The 19,409-nt window shown below is 39.5% G+C and overlaps 1 protein-coding gene across 2 annotated transcripts in view; it reads left to right on the top strand.

Moving 5' to 3' along the window:
* Positions 1 to 19,071, top strand: part of LOC137296153 (early endosome antigen 1-like) — a 37,847-nt gene extending 18,776 nt beyond the window's left edge. For both annotated transcript variants that reach the window (XM_067827853.1, XM_067827855.1), the window contains 23 exons: positions 16 to 98; positions 545 to 638; positions 847 to 900; positions 1,115 to 1,345; positions 2,121 to 2,255; positions 4,097 to 4,225; positions 4,948 to 5,070; positions 5,958 to 6,056; positions 6,267 to 6,407; positions 6,943 to 7,050; positions 7,781 to 7,828; positions 8,682 to 8,777; positions 9,540 to 9,629; positions 10,538 to 10,696; positions 10,869 to 10,958; positions 11,466 to 11,597; positions 13,095 to 13,190; positions 13,338 to 13,427; positions 13,840 to 14,023; positions 14,762 to 14,816; positions 16,671 to 16,791; positions 17,511 to 17,609; positions 18,853 to 19,071. In XM_067827853.1, coding sequence (XP_067683954.1) covers positions 16 to 98; positions 545 to 638; positions 847 to 900; positions 1,115 to 1,345; positions 2,121 to 2,255; positions 4,097 to 4,225; positions 4,948 to 5,070; positions 5,958 to 6,056; positions 6,267 to 6,407; positions 6,943 to 7,050; positions 7,781 to 7,828; positions 8,682 to 8,777; positions 9,540 to 9,629; positions 10,538 to 10,696; positions 10,869 to 10,958; positions 11,466 to 11,597; positions 13,095 to 13,190; positions 13,338 to 13,427; positions 13,840 to 14,023; positions 14,762 to 14,816; positions 16,671 to 16,791; positions 17,511 to 17,609; positions 18,853 to 18,981 — 2,586 coding nt within the window. In that variant the 3' untranslated portion in view covers positions 18,982 to 19,071. The remainder of the gene's footprint in view (positions 1 to 15; positions 99 to 544; positions 639 to 846; positions 901 to 1,114; positions 1,346 to 2,120; positions 2,256 to 4,096; positions 4,226 to 4,947; positions 5,071 to 5,957; positions 6,057 to 6,266; positions 6,408 to 6,942; positions 7,051 to 7,780; positions 7,829 to 8,681; positions 8,778 to 9,539; positions 9,630 to 10,537; positions 10,697 to 10,868; positions 10,959 to 11,465; positions 11,598 to 13,094; positions 13,191 to 13,337; positions 13,428 to 13,839; positions 14,024 to 14,761; positions 14,817 to 16,670; positions 16,792 to 17,510; positions 17,610 to 18,852) is intronic.
* The last annotated feature ends 338 nt before the right edge of the window (positions 19,072 to 19,409 follow it).

Genomic DNA, 19,409 nt, shown 5'->3' with positions numbered 1-19,409 from the left:
TGTGTCTCCCGCCAGGTGCATGTGTGTGACGAGATTCGGGGGGAGCTGAGGGACACACAGGCCAAGCTGGAAGAGGAGACAAGGAAGGGAGGGTCCAGGTACGTCACTGGGCACTGTGGACTTTTGCTGTCTCAATTCTTCTTATCTTACTTTCAGTTGTGTTTATGTGTAAAAAATACTTAGCTTTACAGGACATACAACTGATTTTGTAAATTATGTCATACTGACACACTTTAACAAACACTTTCTGGAATGACAGCCAGGTTACTTTTTCCTGTTTGCTCACATGAGGCTATACCATGTAGTTTCTGAATACACGATAAAAATATCAGATTTTTCCAGAAATGAGTCTGTGACTTGCTAACCGCTCTCTCTATCCATGTTGGGATAGACTAGTGTTTTATGCAATTGCTTGCCATGCCAAAGTCACGGGTTCAGTTCCCCACATGGACTTTTCTGGTGTCCCCCTTTGTGATATTGCTGGAATATTGGTAAAAGAGGCATACAACTGAACTGACTCACTCCCTCTATCCACATGATACAGGGAGAGTCAGTGTCTGGAGCTGGAGGGTCAGCTGCAGCAGCTGAAGGAGGATGTACAGAGGCTGGAGACAGAGAGGGGAGACCTCTTTGCCAAGGTAACATTAAAACCAGCCACTTTTGCCCTTGCATCAGTGTGTTCCACTAGTTACTAAACATGAACAGATTCCGAGACTAGGATTGATTCTCGGCAACATCTGTTGGATGTCAGCTTTGTTGATTACCTTTTTTTGGTTAAGCTTTGATTATTGGCAGTCTTTGATTAATTTTGTAATGAGTTTTCACTCTATTTCTGGTTTTTGACAGATTGAGGCTGGCGAGGGAGTGAGTGAGGCCATGAACCAGCTAAAGCAAGAGAATGTGAGTAACATGAATACCTCTGAGAAACGTGGTATAACACAGTAGTTGCTAATACCAGTATTTCCCTGTAAAAACTTCCTTGCCTCTGAATTCTTTCTTTTTTATTTATGTTTTGTTTAAGTCAATATAACTAGAAGTGTTATTGTTGGTCCCTTTTAACACACAAGCGTTTGACTGTAGTTGGATCTTCTTTTCTTTCCTTGTATCAATTAAGACAAGTCTGCAAGAGAAGATCAAAGAACTTCAGGAAAACCTGCAATCTCAAACAGCCGAGAGTTCCAGCAAACAGGAAGCACTGCATAAGCAGATGACGGAGTTGAAAGGTCAGCTGCAGGCAGAGCAGGACAAGTGTCACAAGCTGGAGTCAACATTGGAGGAGAGGACGGAGAAGCTGAACACGTCTCAGCAGAAACTGCAGCAAACAGAAGCTGATCTCAAGACCAAGGTCAGGATCTGGTATAATCATTGGGAGTGTTGGGGGCAAATGTTCTATTTACTGAAGAGTGCCTGGGAACTCTTTCCCAACTTCATCTGAGCCATCAGTAGCATTAACACTGGGAATATCAAGGGATATACACAAGTCTAAACTGTTTTTCACACAAGTGAAAATTGACTGATTTAATTGATAGATTGGGACAAGAGAATACTGACAGACAGACAGACAGACAGACAGATAGACAGACACAGATTCATGTAGAATGACAGCATGGAAAGTGAAGTAAGAAGTTAGTGGTTAGAGTCACCTTCTCCAGGCAGACAGTCCATTCTGGTCTCCATGGGGGTGATAGAAGGAGACTATATGTTATTTGTTTTGTAAATATATCTTTTTTACAAAATATAGTTACAACTGTCATGGGGTTTTTCAATGGACGTTTTAATGTTGATGTACCCCACGGAGGATCTCTCATGAAAAAGAATGACAGATTCACACAGGAGATAACTGACACACTTACCTTGAAGGGAAAGTGATAGACTCACACCAGGATAAATGATATACTCACACAGGAATACTGATAACCTAGTAGTATAGCCAGAGACACGTCCTTTGTTGATGTAGATTGTTCTACTTCTGCATCTCCCAGAATATGAAGTGTGACAATACTTGAACAAGCAGTGTTGACAAGCTACGTTAACAAGCAGTGTTTTTGTCTTATGTAGATTGGCTACTTTTGAGTGTCCCCAAATTTGAAGTGTGTTGTCAGGCTGTTGTTTTGTTGTAGAATGAGCTGCTGTTAGCTGCAGAGGCCGCCAAGACGAGTCAGAGGACTGACCTGGAGAACCACATCAAGACTGCCCAGAACGTGGTGGAGGAACGAAACACAGAACTTGCCACGCTACGGACCACATTAGAACAGGTAGGAGGGGATCCTATCCACAGAAGCTTTAACACAAGTTGGTTGAATGTAATTCATTCCTTAGATGACCCATAGGATGCCAACCCATATGAATTCATTGTATTTGTTGTGAAAAAACTACACAAAATACGTGACTACGACAGCAGTTAAAAAATATGATATGCTTTAAAATAATACACAAAAGCGAATATTATCAAATATCATACTTACGTTGCAAACTTCATGTCAATAAATATTTGTCCAATCAAAAGTCCAATTTCAAAATTCAAATGTCTCTTTTGTTAATAATGATAGCAGTGACATGAGTCCGTAACACCAAAGTTAGTTAAGAGTTATGTCCCTTTACAGATATTGCAACAGGAAGATGTCACTGTGTTTGCGCAATGCTTTATACATGGCTAATGACCGGGAACCTGGTGCAGACGAAGTTTAACTGTTACAAAATGGATCCATCAAAACCTAAGACAATTAAACTTGGCAGTCGACAAAGGTCTCCAATGTACCTCCCAAGAGGGAGATTGCCATTCATTTAGAAGTCGAGCATTAGTGAAAACCATGTTTTCTGTACAGTTTGCAAGTGCGATTTCACGATAGCACATGGCGATGCAGCAACTGTAAAGAACATGTTATTTCCATGAAACATAACGTAAATTTCGAATAACAAGGAAATATCAAACCTGTGACTGCCTACTTTTCGTGCAACATAAGTGAAAGTGACAATAATGCCATTAGAGCAGAGATATTTTTACGAATTTTATTGTGGAAAATAATTTGCCAATTGCAGTATTCGATACAGCTGGAAAACGTTTCAGAAACATGTTTTCTGATTCTAAGATTGCAAGCAATTTCAGTTGTGGTAGGACAAAAACGACACTGCTCTTATCAGTGAATACTTCTACAGAGATTATCACAGCGCTGAAGAGCCGATCAATAGCTCATGGTCGTGAATCATGTGACAAACAGTTGACGGAACCAACAGTGAAAAGACTCAAAAGTGCTACCTGTGTGAATCCCTAAAGAAGAAGTAAATGATGAATCAAGAGATAATCACTGTGCTGTCGTGAAGTTGCTATTATTAAACATAACTGAGTTAAAAGTTGAGAAATGACTGAACATTTTGTTGGAGTTTAGAAGTGTAAATGTGTTGCTGTTCAGTGTTAAGTGCTGCTAAGTCTTGAAGCTGTCGGCTGCTGTATAGTGGACACTTACCTCTGTCTTGGGTGGGTACAATATCAGCAACATACTCTTGATAGAGTTGTAGATGTTTTATTTCACTTGTAAGTTTTAGAAAAGTAAATACTAATATTGAACATAAATTTACTAATGTTGGCCTCAATGATTTGCCAAAAATACTCACTGATTTGGTTGGCAGACGTCATTGGTTCCCAGTTGCACTCATCAATGCGCATGCTGTTGATTACTGGATTGTCTGGTCCAGACTCAATTATTTACAGACTGCCACCATATAGCTGGAATATTGAGTAAAACTACTTTCACTCCCTCACTCATTCCATGTGTGCAAGCTTTACATTAAGTAATTAGTACCCGTTTGAGGGTCAAGTGACTGATATCTACTGATATGGCATCAAATTGTTGCCATTTTGAAAGGTATTCAAATTGGCGTCAGCTTGGTGTGGGAGCAAAACTCAGCATGATGCAGGCCGTAGATGTGAAGACAATGAGCTTGGGTGTTGTGTTGACCAACCTAGATACACAATCAGAGGATTCTGGCTTTAGAACCCACAAATGTAGGATTCTGGCGTACCAAAGGGAGATAACTCAGTGTGTCACCTTAACTGAGTCTCTTGTGTCCCTACCAGTATATGACTGACTTCTTGCAGACGCAGGCAGAGCTGGCAGCAAAGAAGGACAAGATTGTGGAGCAAGAGGTGCAGCTGAAGGAAGAAGTGGAGAAACTCACCCACAGCAATAAAACCAATACTGCCCTGGAGAGAGAGCTGAAAGAGAAGGTAGGTGAAGGTCTCAAGTTACATGGGACCATTGCTGGGCAATTAGAGTGATAGGAAGTTACACTTGATAGAAGTTTATGCAAAGTATGTGATCTAGACTATCAGTTGTGTCACTTCCATTTTTGTGGTAGTCGCGGTGGTTGAGTGGGTTAGACAGCTGACTTTGTGTGCTGGCAATTAGATGCCTGAGTGTGGCTTGATTCACAGATGGAACTCAGCCAATACTAGAATCTGTACTTTCCTGAGAAAGAGTAAACCTAATCTAACATATTGTTTCATGTATGAGGGAATATGTTGTTTGTCTTTGTATCACTACAGTTTTATATCCAATGCCAAATAATATCTACCAAAAGCTAATTATTGGGTTGGTCTACTTGTGAGTTCTTCAGGACTATTAGGCATACCAGGAGTCAATTTTAACAGTGCTAGACATAAATAGTGTGAAGTACTTGACATGGTCTGAGATTTCATTATCTCCCTTGTTTGTGTAAGAATAAGGTGTAATAATCTCCTTTGACTATATGAAGTTTATGCATCTACCAAGAAGTATATGTGCAAGCATTTGAGATTTGTTACTGTTTACTAATTTAAGAAAACCCATCAGTTCAAGTGTGACACACAGGTTTTTGGTGCCTCTGGAATGGTGTACTGACACATCAGCAGATCAGAGGAACTCACACAGAGGTATACGATATTGGAATATCTGAATCTTTTCCTTGCAGAAAGACTTCCTGGCTGGTGTACTGAAGGATAAGAAAGAAGTGGAGGACAGTCTGACCAAGACAAAGAAGTCTCTGGAGGAGGTCACCAACCAGAAGCTACAGACAGACAAGGACCTGGAAAGTGTAAGTGGTCCACATTGACAACATACATGTTAGCACATGCAAGTGTGTGCATGTGTGCATATGTGTGCATATGTGTGCATATGTTTGCTCTGTTGCTGCTGTCAGCAGAATGGTGTAATTGTGTGAAATGGTCACATGGATCAGGTTGTAAGACCGTGACTTGGTTGTTGACTTGACATGTTATCTTATTCCATTTGTGTAGATCGATGCTCATGCTGTTGATCCCTGGATTGTCTGGTGCAGACTTGATTATTTGTACTGGAATGCTGGAATATTGCACAGTGTGGGATAAAACTAAACCCACTTGTCAACCACAACTGGTTGGATTGTTTCCTCCTGGTATCAGTCACTAGTTTGAATTGCTTGCAGGACTGGTTGTGGAGAGTAGCACCAAACATATGAACCACAAGACTAGTGGTTAAAGAAGAAGCTCATTGCGTCAGATTTACGTTTGGCTGTTCACATGAATACAGAGTATGAAGCCTATGTTCTGGTTTGGGTGGAATATTTCTAAGAGTGAGTGAGTGAGTGAGTGGGTGGGTGAGTGAGTGACACATGTTTTTGAGACATGTCACACTTTTGGAGCAAAACACAGATAACCAATACAACAGCAAATAAATGCCAATTGGAAGTTTAGTGCAACAGGATTCTAAGCCAGACTATGTCAATAACATTAACTGACTTCAGTCATTAAAGCAAAATAAGTCAAATACCAGTAGGTTTTATACAGATTTTTTTCTTTTGTCATCACCTGACTGGGACCTTTCTTATACTGTGATGAATCCAAGTACTAAATACGGAAAGATAAACTGATGCTGAGTTTTATTTACAAATGGTGTACCAACTTAGTCTGTTACATTGCAAGACCTGAATCTTTCCATTCACAGGCTAAATCGGCTCACAGCAAAGAAGTGTCAAAACTCAAGAAGAAGATGGAGAAGGACTCTGCTAGTTTTGAAAAGACTAAGGAGGACTTACAGAAACAGGTACACTACTGTTTCAGACATCCCACAAAACAGGCTTTCATACACACTGGCAGATAGCTGCTAGTTGGAAATGAAACCTGATGAAATTAAATGTGAAAATCAGATTTGATTGAATCTCCCAGAATAATGTCCGAACCCTCAGTAATGGTAAGTTTTGTGGATCTGTAATGGAAGACATTAATTCACAATGACCAAATATCTTGTTGCTAGGTAGCAGGTTTGACAGAAGAGAAGAATAAAGTAAGAGAAGAAAAGATTGAGGTGTCCACAGAGCTGGCAGATCATATTGGCCAGCTGAAGACCAAGGAACAGGAGTTAACTGCCCTGAGACAGAACCTGGAGATGCTTAAGGTGGGCAGTGTAGACACTAACTTAATCTCACTCATCCCATATAAATCATGGCAAATGTAGATGCGCGTAAAATGAAATTCAAAGTGTTCTTTGGAAAAGTTACCACTTGCTTTTTGTCTCTGTTCTTATGGAATATTTTGTTGTATATGTTACAAGGAATGAGTGAATCCAGGGATTTCACATAATCCCTATAAAAGTCAATGATTTTGTGAAATCTCTGTAACCTCATCAGTTTTCATGTACTCCCTAAAATTTCAAGGGATATATGCATATGGCAGCTATTGTTACAAAGACTTATGTTGACTGGCAACCAGTTTCCAATACCTGCCTTCAGACATGTGAAAAGAGCATCAGATTTACCCTGCTCTTTAGAGTACATAAAGTTTAGTTCCTGAATTGGAACAAATATGATCTTTCTTGCCAGATTCCACAGAATTAAAAAGAAGCACACAGCCAGTATTTTAAACTGCATGTAGTTTTTACTTATGTAACAATGTTTTATTGGGAATCCCCCATGAAACTAATATGTTTTCAGACACAGAAAGATACAGAGCTTGGCAGTCTGAAGACAGAAGCTGAACAAAAATCTGAAGAGTTCAAGTTGAAGCTATCCACAATGGAGGAACTGCTCAAAGTGGAACAGGTGGGTCCTAATTCACACTGAAATTAACTTGAAAAAAATGTTTGTAAAGTCATTTTCAAATACCATTAACCTGGGGGCGACTATTGAGGGGGAACAACTGTTGATGTAACAATAGTCTATAGACAAGTCCTATTGTGATGTTTATTGCTAGCAGCTATGGTCGTAGTATTGAGTTGTGTCATGTTCCACATGAATGTATAATTTATGAGAAAGAAAAGCAAGCTGAAGTAGTTTTGATCAATTTTAATGAGTTACATGAAATTTTTAACAGATAAAGTTTGTTGTGCTGCACATTCATCAATGGTAGTCAACTACTAAACTATTGATATTCACACATACTTTCGAAGTATCGATAGATTTTTGTTTCTACCATTGATTAATTGCGATCAGAGACTTTGATTAATTGCTGTCTACTGATCTACTGATAGTTCGGTGCATTGATAGCGTGTCAGTTCAATGCATCGTTACAGCTCTCAAAGCTCAATGAAACATGCTTATGATATATTTAGAGTTGTACAGTGATCTTCTTGTATCAGATATTTCTTATGATTATGGATTTCACTGTATTAATTTCAACCTTCCACATGGATACTATCTGTATCTCCCATTCATGGCTGCTATTGTCGGGTAATAATAGAGTCCTTCATTGTTTCTTATGACAATGTTGTAATAGAGGATTTTGTCAAACTTGTTGATGAATTGTATATGCATGTTTCTCATTTCTTTTCAGGAATCTGTGAAAGCAAAGGCATCAGAAATTGTAGATTTGAATAAGAAGGTACCTGTTCTGTCTTTCTAATTGTGTGTTTGAATTCATGCATCACCTTGGTCCCATTCACAATCGTGCCACATTTATCTGAAAAACTCACCTCCCGAACAAAAATTTTTTAAAACTAATTCACATATTGTAAAATTACTCAGTTAGCTGGAAATCCAGTTTCCGTAAACCAACAGTCATTTTCACATACAAAACGCCAAGTTATGTGCATTCTTCTAAGCACCTTTCAGTATGTTTATACATACATTTTACTCAGTGGCCTTGCATGCCCTGGTATAAAAGAAGTTGGCAGTCTTTGAAGTGCGAGAGGATTAAGTACCTTCAATTTGCAAGGTCACTATGATTATGCTGATAAACTGGTGTTTGATCAGAAGCGTTGTCTGACAAAATGGCAAGTCAACCAAGAAAACGTAAACGTCTGAGGTTTATTATGTTCATTTCTGTGTATGCCTTTTTGCATATGGTTAGTGGTTCAGATATTCAGAAATTTGTTTGTCCGAACAATTTCAAGAAAAACACAATTGTCTGGATAAACAGGGCACAGCCATGTGAGAACACTTATATAGGCACGAAGAAGGGTTCAAGTATCATAGTATCCTTCATTTGTTGTTTATGGAATTGATCTGTGAAGATCCGGGTTAAAATTTCCCTCCATGCTTGTTGTAAGAGGTGACTGACTTGTTAGATGCTCATTATCGTTGAGATCAAAGCTCAGGATGTCAATCAGTGTTTCAAAAGTTCATGGAATTGCATAGTCCAGTAACTCTCTTGTCATATAGGAAAACTTGCTTGGTTCATATATTTTTTGTAGAAAATGCTACTATTTTTCTCATTGTTTCCTTCCACCCTATAGATCAGTGATCTTGAGAGTAGCAGTAAGGAGCTTGATGGTGTTAACACAGATCTCCAAAAACAACTGACAGAACTGAATACGCAGCTGAACCAACAGGTAAGACCTTTATTGTTGTATAGGTGAAACCTCATTGCTCAGCAGGTGAGACCCTCATTGTTGTATAAGTGAGACCTTCATTATTGTTTAGGAGAGATGCTCATGCTGTACAGGTGAGACACTCATTATTGTACAGGTGAGATGCTTGTTGTATAGATGAGACACATTATTATACAGATGGGACCCCATTACTATGCAGGTGAGCCCCTCATTATTGTACAGTTGAGTCCCTCTTTAATATACAGGTGAAACACTCATTATTGTACAGGTGAACCCCTCAATATTGTACAGGTGAAACCCTCATTATAGTACAGGTGACCCCTCAAGGTATACCAAGTGATATGGTATCAAAGTTGAGATGACACTACAGGAGTGGCCACAGCTACAAATACATGCATATGTATGCTCACACTCTCAATGCTGTGTCAGTGCAATAATCATTTCTCCTTGGACCAGTTTCCTTGCACCATGTAAAATTCATGGTTCACAACAAGAAAACTTTACTCGCTGGCTTTTTACTTTGGATATTTGAGATATATTTTATATATAGAGGATACCTTGTAATACCATTTTTGTGATACAAGTTAATGATTTGGTATCAAATCAAGGAAAGCAGATTCTAGTATTTATCTATTAGTCTAATCAACTATTCAAACCTCTCACGAAAGTCAAACTAATGGTTGGTTAATGCTTAACCTCTCTCTCGTCCATGTTGTGCATTTGCATCAGTTTTACATGTACATGTTGATGTGTGTTGTTCAGATCGGTGAGAAGACCAGTATACAGAAGGACATGCAGGAGAGTATAGCCAGCAAGGATAAGGAAAATGCTGACCTGCAGGCACAAGTACAGGTGAGGGGAGTCACGGACCAGCACACCTGTTGGACATGTCTGTCACTGTTTGTACTGATCTGTGATGTTCTAGGGTAGTATAGGCCTTCAGCAACCCATGCTTACCTTAAACGGCGACTATGCTTGTCGTGACGGGATTGGGTGGTCAGGCTCACTAGCTTGGTTGACACGTGGCATCGGTTACCAGTTGCACAGATTGATGCTCATCCTGTTGATGGCTGGTTTGTCTGGTCCAGACTTGATTATTTGCAGACCGCTGCCATATAGGTAGAATATTGCTGAGTGCAGCGTAAAACTAAACCCTCTCACTCACTTATACTGACCAGTATAACATGCTGTGGCTGTGTAGGCTTAAGACAGATTGCATATATTTGCAGCCTGATATTTTTCTGCCTGTTCAGAAACATCAGGCAGCTGGTTTAAAGTGGATACTGGTGTAAGTTCCTCTTTCCAAAATAAATAAAATAAGATGATAGGAGAGACTACTACTCTCTGGGAGAAACTATGAATGTCCAAGTGGTGTGTGGCCTTATGCAGTGAACCCAGGTTTCAATGTTGGCCACAGAGTGTGGGTGGATTGGTGACCGTGTTTGCCAGCTTTGACTCCTGAGGGTTTCCAGGACTTGTTCTGCCTCATGGTTAAACGGGATAGTAATGTCCATATGTCGTATGCACTTATAACGTACCTGTGTGGCGTGTAATTGGCTTACTAATGTCTTTGACAGGCAGAAAGAGATTACTAATGTCTGTTAAAGATTATCAATGCCAATGACAAACTGTGAGACACTATGAATGCTTTTGAGATGGCAAATGACATTGAGAGGCGTAGAATGCCTTTGAGAGACTATGAACAACTTTGGGATGGGCTATGAACACCTTCACAGGCAATGAACACTCTCTGCCCACAGACCCTGACTGGCAAGTCTGAGACCCTGGACAAGAGTGTGGAGGAGTTACGGACGTTACTGAAGGAAGGGGAGCAGAAGCAACAGCAGCTGCAGGAGGAGATAGCCAAGGCCAGGGACCGTGAGAAGGAGTTGAATAACTCCTTTGAGGAACTCAGTGAGGTAGTTAATGTTTTCATGACTGTTCATTGAGCTGTGCTTCTGTTATCTCTCCTTTAAGTGGCATTCAGAAGCTGGTATGAAGAAGAGGAATACGTTTTATAGATTGACAGCTGTTGTTTTGCAAACGGTATAGTAGAAGAGATGTTTGATGTTGCACTTTCTCCCAACCCAGGTGCGAACAGCCATGAATGGTCAAATGTTGAAGCTGGACACGGAGCTGAAGGAGACGACAACAGTCAGGGATGCGTTGCAGAAGCAGAAGGTTAGTTGGGAGCTTGTGACTTGTTTAATTCTTAACGTGTAATTCTGAAGTCATTTCAGAAGTAATTTGTGATGGTAAATGTTGACGATGATACCTGAAGTCAAGTTATGGATTGCGGTATATTAGCCTGTATACAACTTCCCAGTAAATGCAGTTAAAAAAATAGATCAAAATACTGTAAAGGTGCTCCAACACAAAACTAGCCTGAACCCAGTCTGTGTGAGAAAATCTTCATTGACATGCAGGAGACTGATTTTGTACTGTTGCTTTCAAATTTTGGGTATTGACAGGTTTAAGAAGCAGTCTGTGAACTCATTTTCAGGGTGTATATAGTTACCCCAAGGAATTCTGCCTGTCCATCTTTCAGTCCAATAACTGGAAAAGCTCTTTGACCTTTTTGTTCAAACTTGGGGATAGCCCTCTTTGCCTGTGTACATGTGATAATGTGTATGTAAACCTGATGTAGACGCTGTGTGGGTAAATGTGATTTGAAATCATTATCTCCAGGACTCCCTTGAGGAAGAGTTGTCTGCCCTGAAGAAGGTGTTTGCCGAGACAAAGGAAGCCTGTGCGTCATACAAGAAGGACCGAGAGTCCATGAAGGAGCAGTTAGAAAGAGAACAGGAACAGAGAAAACAGGTGACTGTAGCATGCAGTTAGTCAAATAGAAGGTGATACTTTGTCTGTAGGATGCAGTTAGTCAAATAGGAGGTGATACATTGTCTGTAGGATGCAGTTAGTCAAACAGAAGGTGATACTTTGTCTGTAGGATGCATTTAGGCAAATAGATGGTGATACATTGTCTGTAGGATCCAGTTAGTCAAATAGATGGTGATACTTTGTCTGTAGGTTGCAGTTAGTCAAATAGAAGGTGATACATTGTCTGTAGGTTGCAGTTAGTCAAATAGAAAGTGATACTTTGTCTGTAGGATGCAGTTAGTCAAATAGAAAGTGATACATTGTCTGTAGGATGCATTTAGTCAAATAGAAAATGATACATTATCTGTAGGATGCATTTAGTCAAATAGAAGGTGATGCTTTGTAGGATGCAGTTAGTCAAAAAGAAGGTGATACATTGTCTGTAGGATGCAGTTAGTCAAATAGATGGTGATACATAGTCTGTAGGATGCATTTAGTCAAATAGAAGGTGATACTTTGTCTGTAGGATGCATTTAGGCAAATAGAAGGTGATACATTGTCTGTAGGATGCAGTTAGTCAAAAAGAAGGTGATACTTTGTCTGTAGGATGCAGTTAGTCAAATAGAAGGTGATACTTTGTCTGTAGGATGCAGTTAGTCAAATAGAAAGTGATACATTTTCTGTAGGATGCATTTAGTCAAATAGAAGGTGATACATTATCTGTAGGATGCATTTAGTCAAATAGAAGGTGATGCTTTGTAGGATGCAGTTAGTCAAAAAGAAGGTGATACTTTGTCTGTAGGATGCAGTTAGTCAAATAGAAGGTGATACATTGTCTGTAGGATGCAGTTAGTCAAATAGAAAGTGATACTTTGTCTGTAGGATGCATTTAGGCAAATAGATGATGATACATTGTCTGTAGGATGCATTTAGTCAAATAGATGGTGATACTTTGTCTGTAGGTTGCAGTTAGTCAAATAAAAGGTGATACATTGTCTGTAGGATGCAGTTAGTCAAATAGAAAGTGATACATTGTCTGTAGGATGCAGTTAGTCAAATAGAAGGTGATACTTTGTCTGTAGGATGCATTTAGTCAAATAGAAAGTGATACATTGTCTGTAGGATGCATTTAGTCAAATAGAAGGTGATACATTATCTGTAGGATGCATTTAGTCAAATAGAAGGTGATGCTTTGTAGGATGCAGTTAGTCAAAAAGAAGGTGATACATTGTCTGTAGGATGCAGTTAGTCAAATAAAAGGTGATACATAGTCTGTAGGATGCAGTTAGTCAAATAGATGGTGATACATAGTCTGAAGGTTGCAGTTAGTCAAATAGAAGGTGATACTTTACTTGTCTGTTGGTTGCAGTTAGGTAAGCGGTACTACTTGTTTGTGCTTTGTCTCAAACATGCCTATGTGATGGCCTATTTTAGTGGAGCTATAAGTTCAAGATTTCATAATGAGATTTTTTTTATACCCATGCTCCACTGCTACAGGAAGTGTCGAGTCTGGAGGAAGCCAAGCAGATCCTGATCACCCAGAAGCTTGAGATTCAGAATAAACTGGATACCTTCGAGGAGCTGCTCACACAGGTGGGTTCCAAGAAACAGGAAGTACTAGCTCACAACTAGTTGTGTAGATCTGAACTATAGTTGATTTTGTCCTTAATTGAACAGGTAGTAAGTTTCATTTAAGAGTGCCATTGAAGGCTGTGCTATGTGTTTCTCTTTTCTTCTCAGACAAAGAAGGAAACAGAAAGTGTGAAGTCTGAATCCACCAATATTCAACAAATGCTTAGAGAGGAGAACTCAAGTCTGCAAACAAAACTGGTAGGTGGCTCACATTCTGATGACTGATTTCAACTAATTACCAGTAAATATCTGCAGACAGAAGACAGGAATGGCGGTTTTAGTCATGTAAACTTCTAATTTAAAGTTCAATTTTATTAAGCTGATGGGGCGGTATTATAGTAGAGTGGTTGAACACTTCACTCATCATGCTGAAGGCCCGTGTTCGATTTTCTACATGGGTAAAATGTGTGAAGCCCATTTCTGGTGTCTCCCGGCTCTAATATTGCTGAATTAAACTGAAAATATAAGTTCTTTTTTCAGTGTTTGTTAATGAATCTTGTCAGCGGTATATACTTTACCTGCTTGAAGAGTCCCATTGTCAACTCAACAAATCAGTGAATGTTTTAAATTAAATGAGTACCTACAACCCTGTGTTGAAACCTTTGTCTAGGCTTCTGAACAACAAGCACGAGAGACGTTGCAGAAGCAGAAGGACGAGGACGAGGCTCGGTATGAGATGCAGCTCTCTGTCCTCAATGAGAACTTGACCACTGTCCGATCAGATTTGACAGTCAATCAGCAGAAAGTGGAGGACTTCACAAGGATCAACGATGAACTGAGGGGGGAGAAGCTAGGTAGGTGGCAAGAGTTTTGTAGTCCCAGTGGAGTTGAGATAATACAATTTGCCTTGGAGATTCAAGAGTTTTGTAGTCCCAGTGGAGTTGAGATAATACAATTTGCCTTGGAGATTAACATCCATTGATCGAGGGAAAAAAGTACCAGTGCCTTGAGCAAGCACTTGTTCTTGGATATGCGCACTATGTAAGTATCCTGTAATAATGATAATAATCCTTACAATACCTTGTACTGGGGTTAATGAGATAAGTCTTGGAATATGTGCGTCATCACTGGAGTAACATGTCATGTTTGGCTTTACCCTAGAACAGATTCTAGTACTTCTTTTGGGGGTTGAGTCCCATCAGGGATTCAAACCAAGAGTCAGACACCTAATTGCTTGCATTAGAAATCAAGTGGATATTGACCAACTGTTGTTGTATCACTTGAGTGTAATGTACTCTGGACAAAATGAGTTAGGGATATTGGTATATTTCTAAGTGATATTTTATCAGTATGTCAGCGAATAAATGCATCATCATTCATAATTTTGAAATTTACAAATATATCTAACTATATTTGTCCAGTATATATGGAACTGTAAGGCAAACTGGATGGTATATACTGGAAACTTTTATTTTTGTTATTTCTTGTGGCTTCACCGTGATGGATTTCTTTCTGTGAAAGTCAGCCACCTAACCCACTCAGCCACCATGTCAGAAATGACAGGTTCCCATCACATTACCTTTCTATTCCAGAACTGGAGGCCAAACTGGAAAACAACAACGAAGAAAGAAGGATGCTTGTAGAGAGGTCAGTCTGACACACTGCAAGCATTATCTGTTGTATGGGGTCAGTCCTACCTGGTTATAATGCCGCCACTTGTCATGCAGTCTAAGTAAACTTATCCTCACTACTTTTCATTACACTCCACTACTGAGTCTAACAAAACCTTATGGGAGGTCACCTCAGGTAACCTTTGAGACTGACCAATCAGAACACAGCTTACCAAATCACGAAAGTATACATTCACACACACCTTTTGAACTTTTTGTCTTGATAGGGTTCGTACCCGAACGATTCCGAATGCTTTTTAGCATACCCTCACTTCCAGGTGATGCACATACAATCATGGCAAAAGTGAGTAAACAGTTGCTGAAAATAGTGTTTTTGGCAATATTCAAGGATGTTATCTTGAGGGAAGAATATTAGCTAGTGGTAACCATGTCCACAGAAACCCCAAAGCGTATAAACTGCACTTCAAATAATTGTGTTATATGCAGATTTTTGTTTGTGGAGAGATCTGTGTCAGTGACCTGAATATTTTGAAAGTAAATAGTAGCCGTTGTCTAATTGGTTAAATCCATTTAACCGTCTTGCGTTTGATTGGACGGTCATTGGTCGCACAAAGGTTACCTGATGTGACCTTCTACTAGGTTTGGTTAGACTCAGTGGTGGAGTGTAATGAAATACACTGAGACTAAGTTTACTTCGACTGCTTGTCATGTGGAGTATGTGGCATTATAACCCAAGTGTTATATTAAAGGAGGTGAATGACAGACGTTACTGATAGGATACAGGATATTAAGACTAAGACTATCAGCTAAGACACACCCATCTGGAATATAGAAAGAGGACCTTGTTCTGTACCTTGCCAAACATCTAGTACTAAAACATTGTGAAAATGGACAGTTAGGTGGATGGTCCAGAGTTGTATACTCCCCAGGGAGTTGAGATTGAAATACGATGTGCTGTTGAGATTGACATCCAGTGATCGAGGGAAAAATAACTAGTGCATGGATATGTGCGCTATATAAATATCCTATCTATGTATCTATCTATCTATCTCTGGATAAAAGAGCGGATAGAGGTGGATAGTGTAGTGGTTAAAAGTAAATAGATACATGTATATTGTTTGGTGGATAAAAGAGTGGATAGATAGAGGTGGATAGTGTAGTGGTTGAAAGAGTGAATATATACATGTATATAGTCTGGTGGATTAAAGAGTGGATAGATAGAGGTGGATAGTGTAGCGGTTAAAAGTGATTAGATACATGTATATAGTCTGGTGGATAGTGTAGTGGTTAAAAGTGATTAGATACATGTATATAGTCTGGTGGTTAAAAGAGTGGATAGATAGAGGTGGATAGTGTAGTGGTTAAAAGTGATTAGATACATGTATATAGTCCGGTGGATAAAAGAGTGTATAGTCTAATTTTGAAAGGAGTGCATAGAACAGTGGCTGTATAGGCATGTAGCTTGGTGGTCTTTATTTTTCCACGTCACATGTCAAGACGCTCATATCCAATGTGGATATCGGCGTTGTTCCTTCTTCAGTGTCACTCTGTCGTCTTACCTGTAGTCTTCCCTTAAGAGTTGGGCCATTGGTGGACGCAAATCAGTAAACTTAAACTGGGGGTTTAAATCCCAAATCATCCTGATTATGTTATAAGGTTTATGTTAAATGTTTGAGCCATATATCACTTCAGGCTATGCTCTCACTTTGAGCTGACATACCAAGGAATAAACTTGAACACTGTTCATTGTAGCATTTAATAAACTCTTCTACTCACTCATCTCGTCCCAGAATATATCAAATATATCTGATATTGTATTTTCTAATGTTAGGATGTACATATTAAGTGTGATGATGCTCCATATTTGCAGGTGCTTGACTAGTGAGAAGGAGTGTGAGAAGTTGAGGGAGAAAGTGACAGAAACGCGACGGAAGTTAGATGATACACAGGCAGCCTTGCATGAACTGGGCCGAGAGAACCAATCTCTACAGGTACACACTGTCACTGTGCTATCAGAACTTGCCTATTGTTATGTGGTTGAAGGGACTGGTAGCCTTTGAATAGATGGTTAGCCTATTGGTTGAAGGAATGGGTAGCCTACTGGTTGAAGGGATGGGGAGCCTACTGGTTGAAGGGAAGGGTTGCCTCATGGTCGAAGAGATGTTTAGCCAGTTGCATTGTTGGTGGAAGGGGTGGGTAGCCTACTGGTTGAAGGGATGGGTAGCCTACTAGTTGAAGGGATGGGTAGCCTACCGGTTGAATGGATGGATAGCCTACTGGTTGAAGGGATGGTTAGCCTATTGATTGAAGGAATGGGTAGCCTATTGATTGAAGGAATGGGTAGCCTACTGCTTGAAGGGGTATGTAGCCTGTGAATAGATGGGTAGTCTACTGGTTGAAGGGATGGGTAGCCTACTGGTTGAAGGGATGGGGAGCCTACTGGTTGAAGGGATGGGTAACCTAATGGTAGAAGGGATGGGTAGCCTACTAGGGATGAAGGGTGGGTAGCCATCTAGGGTTGAAGGAATGGGTAGTCTACTGGTTAAATGGGAGGGTAGTCTATATTGCAACCATAGTAACTGATTGCAGATAAAAAGCAAAAAATGGCCATCAAACCAAACATCCAATTAACCTGCTAACCAATCAACCATTCACATAGTCCCATCTGTCTCCACATTGCCTTTCTATCACAATTATTCTCGTGTTTCAGATTGTGAGCACAAAGGTCCAGAACAGAAAGTGGGCAGATGACAGCCAGGTGACGGAGTGTATGGGATGTTCCAAGGCCTTCACCATGACTGTTCGGAAGGTATGTTGCTGACTACGTCACCTCCACAAATACATCCCAGTAGGTGTTAAAGTACAAAATGTATGTAGAACTAGTATAGTCTGATTATAGCATGAGACCCCTTCATAGCCACATCACATGGCCTAAAGTGTTGGAGAGTGACATAAAGTTCCATAGTGAAACGTCATTTAAAAAGTATATTGTATATAGAGATTATTGACCTTGTGTGTTTCCGTATCATTAATATCATATTATTAGGGATAAAAATTGTATTATGCGAACCTTTTTATCCCTGATAATATGATATTAATGATACAGAAACACACGAGGTCAATAATCTCTTTATCATATAATTTGATGCTTAAAAATAGTTTAAAAGAAGAGAATATATTGTTTGAATACATAACATTGTGTGTATGAATACATAGCATTGAAGTGAGGTCAAGGTCAGTAACCTTTCGCAACAGTGGCATATGGTTGTGATCAGGATAACATATAGTCCAAACCTGAATATGAACCTAGAATGACTTTTTCGCCTTGAAAGAACAACAAAACAAGATAAACAAGAAAGAGTGTAATAAGTAAGAAATGGGTTCTTGGTTCACAGACAAACAGTAGTGTGTTTGACAACAAGTTCATGTAATGAGAGGAAGTCAACGTTAAAAAACGATCGGCCATGTTCAGAACATGTCGAGATTATGATTTCATCTGAGCCTCATATTCTGTACCTTCTATTTGAACAAAGTATTCAGGTTCATCTTTTCCAAAATTAATCACTGTAGTAATAACTCCAGCACCTCTATCGTCAACTCTGACAGAATCTCCAGTATTGAACTTGGGGGCAGCTATGTTTGTTTACAAACTCGCCCACGCAATGGTAAACCCCTCGAAAACTCCCAATGATGTCATCATTCAACATTTACGTTGTGGGATTCGCATGACGTTGTATGGAGTTTTGTGAAAGTAGTTCTTGTTTTTACCTAATTTGCATATTTATCAGATTTGGATACCAAGTTTATTAGATGGGTTTATTGCATTGATACCACACTCCATTATATAATAAAAGTTGTTATTCATAAATTGTGTCTACATTATTTAATAAATAAGGTGCTGCATATGTGCCGAACATACTCTAAGATTTCTGAAAATACAAGCCAAAAATTCATGCACTCTCATTCCGTAAACAATACATGCTTTGGTATGATCCCCATAACTGTAATTTCTCAAAAAAGCTTCATAATCCACAATTATTTCCCCCTTCCAGCATCACTGCAGGAACTGTGGCAACATCTACTGCAATGACTGCTCCCAGAAGACAGCCACAGTGGCAGCATCCAAGAAGCCTGTGAGAGTTTGTGATACCTGCTACAATGAAGTAATGAACAAAAGGTGACGAGGGAGCCATGGACATCCTCTCAAAGAATCCTCAAGCATGATGGAGTGTTACAGCCACCGAACACCCAGTAATGTCCATCATATTCTGGCTGAATTGTTACCAAATATATTTCTGTACTGGAAAAGAATGTTTCTGTGAAGTGTTGTGTTGAATGCATATAGTGTATTAGAAAGAACAGTGAAGTAAGTATTGTTAACAAAGGATGATGAATCCCTTGTTACAACACATCACTTTGAAATGCTTTTAGGTTAAATGTGTATTTTATACAAAGAACTGAGGCCATGGAAAGTAATATACAGTACTCTGGCAGCTCATAATCTCTTGGTAACTCGGCCACAGCGAATTGATCACATGCTAAATATGACTAACTGACTTCCAAAACTCATAAATAGACTATATAAACCTGGAAGATTAAGAAAATGTAA

This window comes from Haliotis asinina, chromosome 9 (genome assembly GCF_037392515.1).
Source record: "Haliotis asinina isolate JCU_RB_2024 chromosome 9, JCU_Hal_asi_v2, whole genome shotgun sequence".
Lineage (NCBI taxonomy): Eukaryota > Metazoa > Mollusca > Gastropoda > Lepetellida > Haliotidae > Haliotis > Haliotis asinina.
The sequence above is the reverse complement of the archived record's forward strand: the minus strand, read 5'-3'. Positions and strand labels throughout refer to the sequence as shown.